The sequence below is a fragment of the Numida meleagris genome, chromosome 1 (genome assembly GCF_002078875.1).
Source record: "Numida meleagris isolate 19003 breed g44 Domestic line chromosome 1, NumMel1.0, whole genome shotgun sequence".
NCBI lineage: Eukaryota > Metazoa > Chordata > Aves > Galliformes > Numididae > Numida > Numida meleagris.
In genome coordinates, this window is record NC_034409.1 from 6,274,124 (window position 1) to 6,290,040 (window position 15,917).

General features: G+C 36.2%; 1 protein-coding gene across 4 annotated transcripts in view; it reads right to left on the bottom strand.

Moving 5' to 3' along the window:
• The window catches only part of UPF2 (UPF2, regulator of nonsense mediated mRNA decay), a 56,694-nt gene that overhangs the window by 31,196 nt on the left and 9,581 nt on the right, over positions 1-15,917 (bottom strand). For 3 of the 4 annotated variants that reach the window (XM_021384364.1, XM_021384365.1, XM_021384367.1), the window contains exons 4-9: positions 13,620-13,780; positions 12,403-12,600; positions 10,706-10,858; positions 8,505-8,567; positions 5,343-5,446; positions 4,689-4,774 (exon numbers count right to left, since the gene is read on the bottom strand). In XM_021384364.1, the coding sequence (XP_021240039.1) occupies positions 4,689-4,774; positions 5,343-5,446; positions 8,505-8,567; positions 10,706-10,858; positions 12,403-12,600; positions 13,620-13,780 (765 nt within the window). The remainder of the gene's footprint in view (positions 1-4,688; positions 4,775-5,342; positions 5,447-8,504; positions 8,568-10,705; positions 10,859-12,402; positions 12,601-13,619; positions 13,781-15,917) is intronic. The other variant, XM_021384366.1, reaches the window with a different exon arrangement.

Genomic DNA, 15,917 nt, shown 5'->3' on the forward strand with positions numbered 1-15,917 from the left:
CTAAGCTTGTACTTTGTTTCTTCCCATTAGAGTATCTGGCTGCAAAAATGGAATAACTGCCCTTAAATACAATTAAAGACATTGTTTCACAAAAGACTGAAAAACAGAGCTGCTTTGCATAACTCTGTATGTACCACTTTTAAATGCAGAGAAACCAACCACACGGATATCACACTCGAGTCTTGTATCATTAGGAAATCCTTATAATAACAAAGCAAATACTTCCTTTGCCTTATTTTCAGAACAGAAGTGAATACTGTAAATAGGAGATAAACCCCAAAAATCTTCTTTTATATAACCAGAGAGAAACATCTTAACTTCGGATATCTGAAGTGAGAAACTGCCTGTAAGGGGAAAATCCTGACTCCACCAAAAGAAAAAAAAAAGAAAAAATAGAGCTTGCTCTGAAAGAAAATAGAACTGGATTCATGAAGAAATGAACATCAAGACAAAAACTCAAAACCAAGGCCTACACAACAGCAAAAGCAATGAAAAGTGGGGAAACGTCAAAGAAACAGGGAGAATTCTGTATTTAAATTGTGGAAGAGAAGCATGAAAACATAACAATTGAAAAAGGCAAAGCTACGTGGCCTTCTGATAATGTTTAAAACTCCTGGTGAAACATTAGAGGTATCCCAGTTACCTATTTAACAGTTTTATTCTCTTGTTAATCAATAACTGAAGTAGTATTTACATTTTTTGAGCGTGTTGGAACACACAGTCAAGGATGACTAGCTACAGCAAATTACCACCAGGCTTTTAAGCATTTAGTCATTAACTCAGAGAAGAAGTGAAAGTCTCATTACTTCACGCATACACGCACGAACTAAATTAAGAAAAGACTCTGGCTGAGTTAAGGGGGTGTACTTTAATTGAGGGAGTTTCTGCGTGGGATCTCTTAAAAAGCAGCATGAAGTTTTATTCTAATCTGAACAAGTAGCTGCCTGCTGAGAGCTAATAATTCCATCTCTGTAAACTGAATACACCTGAGGGAAAATTAAGTCTTACAGTGCATTGTTGTTGCTTCATCACAGAATACAAAAGGTTTTTTCATGGGTTAGAATGCTAAAACTGAGCGTTTCTAAGTAGGTGAAATATAATAAGGAAAAGCCTTGGGTCAAATATTGTGAAACGGGCTATCAGACACTGGATCTGTTCACTTGCTCCACGGGAGACAAAATAAGCATTCAGAAGTAGAGAGACTGCAGTATAGATGGCACCACCTACTGGTACCTGCATTTAGATAACCTATGTTCTAGGACAGAATCTAGTCAGCTCAGGATCTCTGGCCTCATAGACTGCATGTTAGTGAAATACTGAAGAGGCTTTTTACTTATTATTATTTTTTTTAAAGAATTTCAAATGTCAATTCACAAACAAAGCCTTTGTTCAATTAAAGCCTTAAATGCAAAATGTTATTAGAAAGAGTGAAAGGGATATTTTGGACATTCATTATCTGAGATTCTATTTAAAAAGACAGCTTAAAGCATAAAGGACCAGTGCAAGACAGAACTGCCTGGTAAGCACAGACATAATCCAGCTAAATGAAATGTATTCATAGGTCTTGACCAGGTAAAAACTGCCACCCTTCACTACTCAGTGGAAAGGACACGATGCTGTGGAATTTTCATGCTATCAGATGAGCACTTCTTGCATTTGTTTGTTCAACTTTGGTATAAATACCCTGTCTTAAGCAAATCTCTCATTTTTATCTGCAAAAGAAAGAAGCCACTGAAACTTTGATGAGCCAATTTAAATTGAACAAAAAGGGCCCTGTTACTGAGAATTCTCAGGTGAAGGAGCTGGAAGAAGCTAGGCATACAAGCAGTTCACATATCTGAGTTAGAATGCTCAGAACTATTTAATACTCACGAAGTAGTTAAACTCTGAATTAAGAACAGACATGGTTAAAATGCTAAGAACTTCCATACAACGCACAACTGAACTCTCTGCTTAGCACGCGTTCAGCTTCACAGATCACCATATATAGGAATGGGGAAGAAAAAAAAATAAATCAGAAACCACAACCCTTATTTGAGCATTTACCTAAATAGTTTAGGACTTAAAACCTAAAAAGGTATTTTAAACTTCATACTGAAGTAGGAAAAAAAAAAAAAAATCAGCAAGATTGCAGTATGCAAAACTATGTTTGTTTCTGTCCAGGAAACTAATTCAGATAGCAAAGAATTGCACATAAATGTCCTAAAACTGCAAACAACACTGGTCAAATCATTGTACTTTCACTCTAGTACAAACCATATAGTCCTGAATTAAAAGGCTAATTCTTAGTTTTAAATCAATCCTTCCATGAAGATCTGAAAGCCACTTTTATACTAGCATTGAAAAAAATATCTTTAAAAAAGGCTTTCCGTTCCGTTGGTTTGCAGGTTCAAATTGAAGCTGGAAGTTAAAGTGTGATCAATTCATAAGTATTCAACAAAGCAAAGCCATGATGATGTATTCTGACCCCAATCTACCGATAGTTGAGGAACAGCTGCCTTCCTTTCTGTGCCAAATTCAGTTTGCATTTGTCCCAACCGACGCAAGCCAAGGGAGAGTAAGAAAGCTCCCCAGCAGTGCTACGTAATAATCTCAACTTTAAAGAGTTTTCACTACTCCTTAACCACTTCTGCTACAGAGTTTTGTATGTTCTTGGTGCAATTACTATGATTGCATATTTCCTGAAACTGTGATCACTCCAGAGAACAAACAGATGTTACTGTGCTTTGAGATATCTTATTAGTGCTGCAAACATAACAGCCAGGTTGAGACTGCATTATCTACTATGCTTGGAGACTAAATGCATTTAGAAAATACACTGCTTTATCTGCATCTTTTAAGGACACTGTTCCTTTTAACCTTCAAAAAAAAAAAATCATCGGGAACTTAACTGTAACAAGCTCTCCTGTACTGCTTCTCCAATGGTATCCTGGAGGGATGCTACAAGGACTCCTGGAATTGGTAAAAACTACTGTGCAACAACAGTAATGGAAAATAAAGAGATGCCAGTATGGCTCAGAGAAGGGATACACAAAACGGAATTACTGTCAGTACAACACTGCTTCAAAGCTTCATACTTATGTTGTTCTATATCAATTTGTAGCAGCTTGTATTGTATGCCATATAGACACACAAGAAATTCTTCCACAGGGATTGTAAATGGTGACTTCATGGAAGAAAGCAGAACTGCTCCCTTACCAAGTGCAGTAGCAAAGCTAACAGATATTAGCACAGACTGTCCTTTAAAACTGTCTGCATCAATGGGGCAGTTCAGCTGGCATTTTTTCACTGCGACTGTTTGTGGTTCCAAACAAAACTCCCAGTCAACCTCCTGTGGCTCTTGTTTAGGAACCCAGAGATGGGCATCTCCAATGCAGGCAAGAGGAAAGGGAGATATACACAACTGGGTGATGGTCATACAGCTGGAGGCTGATGTACTTATTTGTGCAGAGGGTTTCAGAGCAGGCAGCAGAAGAGGGCATTAGAAATCAAGAGATTGAATAAAAAATAAGCATTAAAATATTAATATTTAAAAATAATATTTAAAGAACAACTGCAAGAAGATCAGCTGACCCAATTGTTTCAGTGTTAGTTTCAGATATTAAAGAGCTGCACTGTCAAGAAGGTAACAGCTCTTGGAGCCAACCATACCAACTTCACTGGACTGTTGAGTTCCTACAGACAAATTAATCACTTTTCAAAAATAATTACTTTCAAAACAAATTATTGGATACTAGAGTGCCTCCTGGTAAGACGATGAAGGAGCGCTCTGTTTTCTGCCTCACAGCGTTAAAAAGGACTGGAATCAAAGCAGTGTGAAATATAACAGGAAATCCAAGATGATGATGAAACAGTTGGAGCTAGAAGCAGCATCAAAACAGCCTCTGAGGGAAATTAGGACAAGGTGGAGCAAGGAAAGCAACTTCTCCATAATTGAACTTACTTAAGTTGCATCTATTTAAGGTACAAGTTTACCATGAAGAAAAGAAACATTATTCTACTGAATTTATCAATTTTATCTCCAAGCTTGCAATCAACTCTATAAAGAAGGGTCTTCCTGCAAGTGCAGATGTCTATCTTATACAAAGACAAAAAAAAAAAAAGATAGGAAAATTCTACAGGGACAAATTCATAAAGCAAGGAAATCACCCAAACTTGTGTTTGCTTTCCTTAAGCAAACTTCAAAGTAGCTCTGCACCAAAAGATAAAAGGCTGTAATGGCTATGTATTACAGTAGAACTAGCTTATCACAAAAAATATTCCTTCCTTGTGCTCTAATTAATGATAGATTCCCATATAAAATTGTACAAGTTCTCCTGAACAAAATACATTTTTTTTTGCACTGAGGTAGGTTTTGCTGTTACTTTCATGGCTAAAAAAAAAAAAAAACTTTGAGAAGACCCGCTATAAATTCACAAGCTCCAAACAAGATACATTATCTAATAAAATTCTGTAATGCTATGGTATTTTGTTGAATCATTTTACTGTTAATCTTAAGTTTATTTCTTTTGTGCTCTAGCATAAAAATCACTCCAGAAGTGCACATCAGGACTAAATACAGCCAACAAACATGACTTGGAATGTGCAGTTGCTTTCATTAATTTAAACAGTTAAAAAAAAAAACAAAACAAAAACCAGGTGTTAAGTAACTAAAGGGTGAATCCAGATTTCTTCCCTCCAGTTCTTACCTTTGCCTAGGAACTATGAAAAGCGCTCGTACTAGTTTTCTTCTGTTGGCTTTTGTATTCATATTCATGCAAAAATCCATGGCTGCCTATAAACAGAAAAGTCAATATAATACTTCACCTTAAAATGGGGGACTGTCTCCTTTTTAAAACATACAGTTTGCAATTTAGCATTCTTCCCAAGAGTGCCATTTACAGAGCCATGCTTGTTACACAAAACTGCTTTAAAAACTCCATTTTTGTCTAGAATAGACACTGACAAACACACAGTTGCAGGAGTTCAGACCAATTCTTCAGACCAATAGAATAAAGAAAGTAGCTTTAGGAAGACAGATGAGGAGCAATTTGCCAGGGAGCAACAGAAGAAGAAAAAAAAAACACCACCACACACCTTAAAAAACCTGACTCTTGTAAAATAAACTATAGTCTAAGAGAATGGGTAGAGGAAACATGATAGGATGAGAAGAGTATCATCTCACATGACATCTGGGCAACAGTTTACTATGTGGGAGAGAAAAAAAAATATTTCCTCCAAGTTAAAAATGAATTCAGTTACTGACAGCCTCCAAAGCTTCAGTTTTTATTACTAATCAATCTGATGTAGCATTATATGTTTTTAAGAGTTGAAAAAAAAAAAAAAGAGAACTATGACAATACCTTATCTATGAGGTCTCTGTTCACACAGTTTGGAAGCTGCTGAAGAAAAGCATCAACTATAAGTTTTAAATGAGATCCAGTACTGGCTTCTTCATCCTCTTGTTCTAACAGAGTGAAATAAACAAGCAGCACACATCTTTAAGCTACAAAATATAATGATTTACTATCACATTCCCCAAGCACAATACATTTGTAATGTTCGAATGTTAAATATCTATCTACAAATTCAAAAAAAAAAAAAGAGAGATAAACATGAACACATACATACATTTTTAATATAAAAAAATCCATTGACTGTCTATGCCAGCAAGAGTCCAAAGTTATCACCTTTAAAACTTATCTTCCTATTAATGAATTAATAATAAAATCTAGAGTTCCCTATCTCCTGATTTATACTGCTGGGAGCTACAATGAATGCATATTCCTAGAAGACTATGGTAAAACACGTAGGCAATAAAACAAGGACCACAAGAAGGCCCAAACATGGGGGAAAGCAGTACAGCAAAAACACTGCAATTATAGATTCTATTCTTTATGTACATTTGCCCTATGTGAGAAGTAGAATTTTTTTTGAACAAAAATGTCCAGTGAAGCCACTTAAGGCAGCGAAAAACTAGAACAGGCCAACTTTATTCCTCCACCTGTACAGAAACCGAAGTAGAGAACCACTAAGTGAAAAGGATGGAGGTTTGAGCACATAGCAATTGCAAGGCAAGTAGCAACTTGTTTTCTCAAGCCAATGTCTGCCTATTTTGCAACACAGTAAGCAGAGACAATGATTTCTATCTACTGGTTGAGTCAGTAACATTACTTAAATAAAAGACTCTAGCACTGAAATTCAGATTTTTCTGGCATCAGCTGTGAAGATTTCAAACCAATACTCCTATAACTACAACTTAATTGCAAAACAAGTAGTATGAAGAGAAAAAAAAAGTAAAAAAAATCCAGATTTAGCTGAAGTTAAAGAGAAGAGCCTGGTTTGTCAGCACACGAGCCAAAACAATGAGTTGAAACAAACATTTGGAAGAAAGCTTCCTTGGCCAAAGCAGTGCAAAACAACACTGCTTTCTGAAAAAGGGAGCATGATGAATTTTTGTTTCCTTTCAGCTCAAGGACTTTCAGCAATAATTAGGATGTATCTGAAAGGAAAACACAGGCAGGCAGACTTCAAAAAGCAAGAATACGGGCAGGTGAGAAAAATCACATCCAAAAAACACTAAAAAGTACCCAATGCGTGGCAAAGTTTCTTTGTTTAAGCTGTAATGACATTAAGATAAGTCTGAATTTTCTTTTCAAGTTACTGAAAGCGTTTTTGATTTCAGTGCTTATGTTGTAGGACTTCTTTTCTTTGTTTTTGAGATGTACAGGACAGTAATCTAACTTAGGCAAAGGAACACTAGGAATTGCTCCAAGAAACTGCCAGCTACCCTGTCTCCCAGATTCCACAGACTGAAGTTGATGACTTTGTCTTTTCCACAGGCAATTAGAAATTGGAAGAACAAGACAGAAGGGTTCATTAAGAAAGGAGGGGAAAAGAAGTTCCAGATGCTCAGCCAAGAGGACCGTGAGGTTTTAAATACTTAATAAAACACTGACTCTCCTCATTACTCACATACTCAACAAAACATTTTTCCAGCTAGATATTTACAGAATATTCCTTCCTGTCTCCTTCACATGGCTTTTTATCTTCCCCCCACTACTGCTGTTTGTTGCCTCGTTTCAGTTTTCTGTTCAAACTGACTCTGCAGTTGAAATAAATTAAAAACTAAATCTTAAACGATTCAGTCACTTTTCAAGGCAACCTTTCAGAAGGCCCTTACTATCACATTCATTTTCAACACTTCCCAATTATATCTCTTCTTTCACTAGTCCTCTCCCCCACTGGAAGACTTACACTGTATTTCTTTCTCCTTGCAGTGAATAACCTTTCTAAGTGAAAAGGCTCTTTTGTAATACCTGAAATACATTTGTGACTTAAGACTGGAAAAATCTAGAATTTGACAGTGACAGGAAATGAAAAGGCTAGGGCTTCCTTCTCTGAGGTAAACAACTATGCTAACTGTGCAATTGAAGCCAAATAAAAAAGTTCAGTTCTTGCTTCTCCCTTTGATCCTCTTGAGTTGCATTCTCACCTTCACACTTCAAAATCGCATTAATTCTTTTAAAAAAAAAATTTACAGGATGTAGCAATGTGTAACAGTTGACATGAGGGTATTTTTAATAGCTTATCTGGGCGCAGATCAAACCACATAGCAAGATCATCACAGACATCGAAAAAAGCCACAGTTCTTTTTAAACACCTTTGCATTTAACCAGAATTTCATGCAATCCTGCAGTTTTCAGGGACCAGAACTAAGGAATTATGAGAAGACACTAAGGAATTACTAAAGTCCTTCTCCTGCAAAGATGATTGCTTAGCACCAGTCATTTCAGTATCGACACTTATTTGCCTTCCCCTCTCCCCATACACATACTTCCTGAGAAAGCCCTTGCTCCCTAATTATAAACAATTTATTTGTACAGAACCATAACCCTAAGAGTGTCCTTGTCTAAAAACTCCACTCTGCCAAAAAGTTTTGTCTATTTTGTGTAGTATCATCCAGACTGTGTGAATTACTGAAATGCTTTTGCAGTGCTGTCCCTCTGTGAGATGAGCCTCTGTTACAAGGGTGGTCACAAGGAAGCCATCACATTCAGCTGGTATGAACCAATACAAACTGATGGCTCTCCCTCTATGGAGAACACATAGACATAAGCATAACATTCAACACTGTTGTTGAATCAATGCCTCATTAAAGGATGTGTTCAGAATGTAGACCCACAAGTCATTCAATTCCACAACGCTTTAATGAGAGTGTGCATGCATATATTATTTCTGCTCTTCTAACAGGAGCTTTACTAGCTCTCTAAATAGTGTAGCAAGTAACATGGTTGAGTGTTAACACTCATCTTCTACACATTCTTTCCATTGTTGTCTAACCTTATAAAAATGATGCTAGATTTTATATATATATATATACATATATATATAGACTCCCCCTGTTCCCAATATCCTTGATGGTTTCCACCCTAGCCATTCCTCTCTCAACATCTTTGTCTCCATTCACGCAGCTTCATTTGCCCCATTTTCTGTTCTCTTTTAAAAACAACCTCAAAACTCACTTCTTTCAGCTTGTTTTCCGTCACTACTGTCAGCTCCGGTGCTATCTGCTCCCTCTCTCTTGCCTGAGCATATTGAAAATAAGAAAATAAAAGATTCACTCAAAGTTAACATAATAGAGAAACAAAATAAATTACCTGAATTCCTGATTAATAATCCTCTTCAACTAACAATGTAAGCTTTCCTCTTAGAAGTCGTATCTCAAATTTAACTGACTATAGACCCAAACTTTTAGGAGGTAAGTGAAGAAATATGCATTGCAATGCTGTGAAGGATACCAAGACAGGCATGCTTGGAAAACACACATTTTGAAGAAAAGCCTTATTTCCCATGTATTCAGGCACAGAAAAAAAAGACTGAAGAAAAGAGATGCTCTAGGCACCAGAAAGAGATGCAGAAGCAGTACACGACATGCAGCATCCACTCACTGGACTGACTACCTTACTTATCATATTTCCTCCTTCCTTTTTTTCCCCCCCTCTAATTTAGCTTATTCCTTCCACCAGTGAAACTCATGCTCCCAGATTATCACAACAACTAAAGCTATGTTTCTTCATCTTTAGATCATTTATTTAAGATGCAGCTGTATCTCAGGGACCCTCTCTTTTTACGCTGAAAGTCCTACCTCAGCCAAGAATACAGTTGTTTTTCTTTTTTTTTAATAGTATTATAATACAATGGTTTCATTCTCTGCTGGCTTTCCACAAAACATCAATAATAACTGACTGCAAACACAGATGCTTGAAAATGATTCAGTAAGTATGAAAAGTTAAAGCTGTATTTTACTGCTTAAGGACAACTAGCCCTCCTAATCTCAAACCCAAGTGATTTTTTACTCTCAAGAAAGGATGTTAAAAAAGAAAAAAAGAAAAAAAAAAACAACACCTACCAATTCACTAGATGGAAACATGCAAGTTACAATTTTCAGTAGTCGGTAGCACCCCATGTATAAAACTAAGGGCACCAGAATTCCACAAAACAAAAAAATCACTGTTTCTTTGTACGTTCTAAGTAAAGTAACACTTGCATGCTGCTCATTTCTCAGCCCAGTTTTCTAGCAGAACACAGATTCATAGTTGTATCTACTTTCATTTCCTTTATTAAATTCAGAAGCTTCTTGTTGGTTAACAAAGAAATTTGACAGAGGTATAGAATTTGCAAGGAGACTCATTTTCTCTAATTCACAAAAAAATTTATGGGCATAGACAATTATGAAGCAATAGTTCTCCAGTAAGAAAAAAATTTGACGCAAATCACTTTACTCTCACAAGGTAGGAAGTAAAAGGCTTCAAGTTTCTGCTGTTCAATTACAAAAATAAAATTCATTTAAAAGGTTAAAATGTGTTAGAATGAGACTATATTTAATGGTCAGTCAATGACTACTTTAAAAACAGAAAATAGTATTGATAATTAGTATTCTATAGAAGGAAAAAATTCACATGGCCTTTCTTGTTACAATCAAAAGCATGAGCCACCAATCCCTTCTGTGCCCCTGGATGTATTCAAACCAGCATTGCCCCCACAATGAGCTAGAACTATACAGAGACTGTATCTTCGATTTTTGCCTCATTTCCTGTTTTTTATTCCCCCTTAAGTGGGAGTTCTCAGGACCTCTCCCATGTATTTGGCTTTGTTATATTTGGGAGAATATCCTCCCGTCAAGTCAAAATTTCCTTCAAAAATGACAAAAAAGAAATATCCATATTTCTTTACCTGCCCATTCACTATTTTTGACCTATCTAGCAGGCTATGACTAATCCAGAATGAACTGCTCTTTCTCCTTTTAATTCCAAGATACCACCTACGTGTATCTACCTTGTAGATAGCAAGAACCAAGCTCCTTGCTGCTTTGTTTGAGATGTCTGACCAGGTATTAACAACTCACTGAAGGAGACTGTCCTGGCAGTTTATTAAAACTTAAGATCTTAACCAGCTTAATGAACTGATCATGCGACTAATCACAAGCGCAAGACAGACAGGAAAATTGATTCTAAAGAAGGTATGGCTTAGGAAAAAAAAAAAAAAGGAAATTTTATCCAGAATTTTATCCAATTTTATCCATTTTATCTCAACAATTTCTCTTTCAGAAAAAGAGTTCTGCTCTAGGGCTGTTCATGTCATTTTTTTTTTTCCAGCTTACGAGGTTTCATAGACAAGTCAGGAAACAACAAAGAACTCCCAAGCCCTGCTCTTTTCTTTTTACCTTGTTCATCAAGAAGCTTTTTTGTAAGATCTTCCGCTTCATCTCCACAGTCCAGTTCCAGGGGATCATCATTAATATCCAGGTTTTCCAGCTCCAACTCCAAATCCTCACTCCCAGGAGCTGTTTCCTTATTATCTTTGGCATCTTTTGAATCTATTTAAAAGTTAAGTACAAGTACAAAATGTTTTAACTTTTAATATACTATTAAATACGTACAATTACAATTAGAATAGGAAGACTTACATTGCTAAATTTATGTCTCTTTAGCAATGCCTTTTTAAGTCATTTCCTTACAACAAGTCTATGTAACTCTTGAGCCTACACTGTCGCACCTGCTATGTCCCAGAGCTTTGATATCTTTCATATAGATTTACCCATATGCCTGGAAACTGCAATTATTTAGCAAGATTGGGTTCTATCATGTATTGCCAGCAGTTTTTACTTCTTTCATTAGCTCTGAACTACACCTGACACTTCATGGATGGTATGCACACATTCAAACAGAACAAAATGTTGAAAAAAGCAGCAATTTAAGTCCAGAAGCATTTGAAACAGGTTGCCAAGCCTTCACGTGGGAAGTGTAAGCAAAACTGCATGCTGGAAGGGTCAGATACAATGACCCAATGAATGAATACATCACCAACATTACTCAAAAACAGATTCTTAAAGATAGAAATTCTACCTTAACATTTGCACTACGCATTCTTTATATGCCAACTGTCAGCCAAACTGACATAGGAAATTAAAGTATTTTATACAGATTTACAAAAAGTAATAAAAAATGAGTGCAAAAGGTATAACTGAAGGAAGATAGTTAAAAATGGATGTGCTATGCAGAAGATCTAATATGAATCTTACAATCATATTTCTCCTTGGGATAAAAAAATATTATGAATTTCTAGATGAAGATTCAGAAAAGAATAGCTAGTATTTTTCTTGGACAGTAAAGCTGGTCCAACACAGAGCATTGTGCACTACAGTCTACAATCTTCTGCTATCCTCCTGAAGACCTCCATCAGGTATCATTTGAATTCTTTCTTGTGATGTGTCATTTTCAATGTAAATAACTGTAATAAAGTACTTAATTTCTTTCAAACAGTGCAAACATCGTATGAAAATAGCAGAGTCACAAAACAGGCTGTGTACCTAGTGTCCCATCAGAAGTGAGGAACCATCCAGTCCTCATAATCTCCTGGAATTTTATGATTTCAGGGCTGGATGTGGCTCTGGGCAGCCTGGCCTAGTGCTTGGCAACCCCGCTCTCAGCAGGGGGGTTGAAACTTGATGATCTTTGAGGTCCTTTTCAACCCATTCTATGATTCTATGAGATAGCCATAACTAACAAGCCAGTGAAAACACTGAGTGAGCACTTTCTTTCAAAGAAGGTAAACTTCTAAGTTTCCCCACAGAGAACGTAGCATTAACTCACACCGTTTAATCATCAATTATTTTCAGTTTAAAATTCCATTAAGGAAAAAAAGTAAATGCAATTCAACATTAAGTGCCACTCAGGTAATACCTATCCCCACAAACATGATTCCCTAAAAGCTCACCCAAGTCAGTCCATTGTTCTGATGACCACAAATTATTTTATTACAGACTTGTATCTTTTCTGACATACAAGCAAAATTAATGCATTAAAAACAAACAAACAGAAAGCAAATAAACAAAAAACTCATTATGTTTAAGCATTCTACCTCTTGTTTCATCTTTGCTGGAATCCTTACTCTGAGAACACTTTTCATTATCTTTAAACAAAATTGCTGGCACAAAAGCTTTCAAGTCAATGAGATTCTCATAGAAGTTTCTAGCATCCTCATCTTCCCAGATACCCCCTTCCAGGTCATATTCTCCAGGCTTTCCTGGTGTGAAAATATCAATGCCAGGTCCATGTTCTGCAGAAATGCAAAACCATAATAAAGTTATTTATGCAAATTCCTCACCTTAATAAAGAAAGAGACATCTTTAAAAATTAAAAAATACATATGTACTTTTAGAAACATGTTAGCCCGTTCATCACTGCCATTTTCTCATAAACGTAACACTGTATACTTCAAGTTAACTTTTAGTAATCCAATCTGAATAGCAGATATTTCCATATGCATTCTTAAAGTTTTAAATTCGGCATTGACAGGAAAGCAGGCAATATCAGGGAAACAGTTAAATCAAGTAAAGGCAATAGACACGTTACATGCATCAGAAAGGAAAGCTATGAAAGTCTTCAACCACATTAGTATTAGAAGTAATTGCTTCCTGTATGATGAACTATATTCAATTGATTTAAAGAACAGAAGGTTACAAAGCATAGTTTTAAAGGCATTCATGAAATACAGCATTTTAAAGCTCAAGATCACTTCAGATGGAAGGTACTTTTAGATGAACAACATCTCTGAACCTGAACTTTGAAATAAGGCATTGAATGGCTTTGCAAATTAAATGCTGTACTTCTCAGGAGGACAAAGAAGCACCTAGTAACTTACCTGGTGTAACAGTATGTTCCTACTCATAACATCATGACAAAACATATTTCAAATTCATTTTAGAACAATATTATATATATATATATGTTACTATATATATAATACATAGTTATTTAAATATTAAGAAGGCATTATATTAAATTGAACATTTTTGAATTTCCATTTATTCCAATATTACCTGAAACCATCTAAAGAGATATTATTTCAAATACTGTGACTTCATAGCGTATGTAATAGTTACAGTTGCACGTGAGGTTTAATTACTTTAATAAGAAACAGTATTATTTATTCCTTGATATCTGTAAGGGGGGGAAGGGGGAATAAATCAAAACAAATCAATGCAAAGAACACATCAGTAAGAAGGCTTAGTTTGCTTCCCCCCACATCCAAACCAGCTCCAGCATCCTGTTTACTTGCTTTAGATGATGGCCTACCCTCAGGTGTTGGTTTGTCCTGGGGAAGGTCAGGCATATTTTCATCCAGAATATCAGCTAGAGACTGAGAATTTGCCAACAGTTTCTGATACGACATCGCAAATTCCTCATATTGCTTATGTCGATCTTCACTCAGTTCGCCTTTGGAGTGAAGAATGCGCCTACAAAGATCAAAGACACAGTAAGACAACCTTTTTTCTTACAACACATTCGAGCTACGCTGAACCGCTACCAATTTCTCTATCACGCAAAGCTAAACTTCCCTCTGAGACTGCACAAATACAGGAAATATTTGGGCAACGCTTCCCACACACAGCTATACTGATTTATCAAGTTCAATATAACCGAATGTAGCACAGTCTCAGAAGCTCTACCTTCCAAAGAAAACACCCGATAAAAAACCAGAATCCTTGTTTTTTAAAACATGATTATCCTGTAACGGTCTTGCACTAGGAACTCTCGTAGTAAAGTAAAACATTCAGCTAACACAGAAGTTGGATAAAAGCTGCTGTACATCTGCAGCAGTACAATTCCTTGCTGTTCCAATGATTCATTGGAGGATCGTTGCCAGGAGGCTCAAAAACAGTAGGACATTAAAACAAGCTGAGTTATTTCAAGGCTATCAGTCCAAACTGAGAGTCGTTACACCTGCTCTTTTTCCCCTTGTTGTTTTTTTTATTTCTTTCATAAGAAGTACTCAGGCTAATTTTAAAACCAAGAACTGTTTTCAAAAGCAACTTGTGTTTGCAAAGGTATAAGTTCATAAGCAGAAAAGATTGCAAGCGGTGCTTACTTTTCTTACCAATGTAAATACAGTTAATACCCAGCAATTTAATCAGCTCAACAACTCATACCAGCTTAAATATGGTCACATTTTTTTTTTTTTAAACAGAGTAGACAGTATAGTTTTGACTGCTCTGATTCACTTTAACTCCTGCTTTTAAGAAATGGAGGTAACCTCAAGTCATCTATTATGTTGGAAAACATCAAAACCTGATGTTAATTTTACAGAAGTTTATAAAGTAACACGCAGCTTTTCTCCATACACATGCTCTTGTATGCTTTCGTTTCCAGCACAAATGTTGTTAAAACACTTTTCCTTCATGTTGCTTGAAACCTCATGGACTAAAGCAACTTTGGTAAATACCAGCCAGTTACCAGATATTCATTTATTAGTTAGAAACAAGCAAAAAGCACACTCCTGATTTTGGCAGTGTTACACAATTTCTAAAGTCTAATTTCAAAAAGAAATATAAATAACTACTACTCTTAGTGTCCCTACAGAAGCTAGAAATTCCAAGTGTCCTAGACTTTAAACAAGACATCTCTTGAACCTTCAGTAGTTTGAACTAAAAATACAGAACATAGCAATCTCTGCTAGTGCAACGCTTGCCACAGAAGACTGATGATTCAATTATCATCAGGCTTTTATTAAGCAAATAAATACAGAAATCAACCACATTATTGCCAACACACGCCAATGCTTTATGGTCTAAAAGTTCTCTAGCAGTCTGAGCAATATAAACTCAGGCATATCAACATTGGCATTTTTAGTCCCAAGTTCCTGGTAAAACAGAAAGTCATCTTTTTACACAGGATATTCACAGGGCAAGAAAATTTCTTTTGCTCATTTGGAATCAAAACATCCTATAGATACCTTGCTAGAGAGCAAAAGGCATCAGCACTAGCCAAAGCTCTATTTCTTGCCCCTCTCACAAAGGCACACCTATATAACACACACTACCAAGCTTCTGTTTGTGCTGAATTCAAGCCAAAGCACGCCAAGTCATCTTTCAAAAGCACAATTTGTTTTTGCATACGATCAACAGTACAGCATGGGACACTTAATCTTACTTTGTAGCTCCTTAGAATTTTGCAGAGTACCACAAATCAGGTTCATTAGATCTTTTGTCTAAGTTAAGCATCTTTTAAGAAGTTTTAAAGAAGTTTCTTCCCTACCTAACCACTTCTGAGAACTCACACCAGAACCTGGCAATCAAGTAGCTCCCTTCCAATAAAGGAGCCTGCACAGGTTCATGCTATGTACTTAGCTATGCAATCAGATGACCATCAAGTTCTACTCTCAAAGCAGCTTTCCTAACTACCCATCTGCAGACACCTTTGTGTGTGCAGAAACCTCGCTTCAACTAAATGATTTGGCAGGTAATGAATTTGTTAAAGCACACGATAACGTGTTAATTCACAATCAATTCAACCACTCTGTTCAGCTCCAGTTACCTCACAACGGCAGTCATTCTCCTGACACAGATGAATACGGGACACGTTTACCCAGAAAAA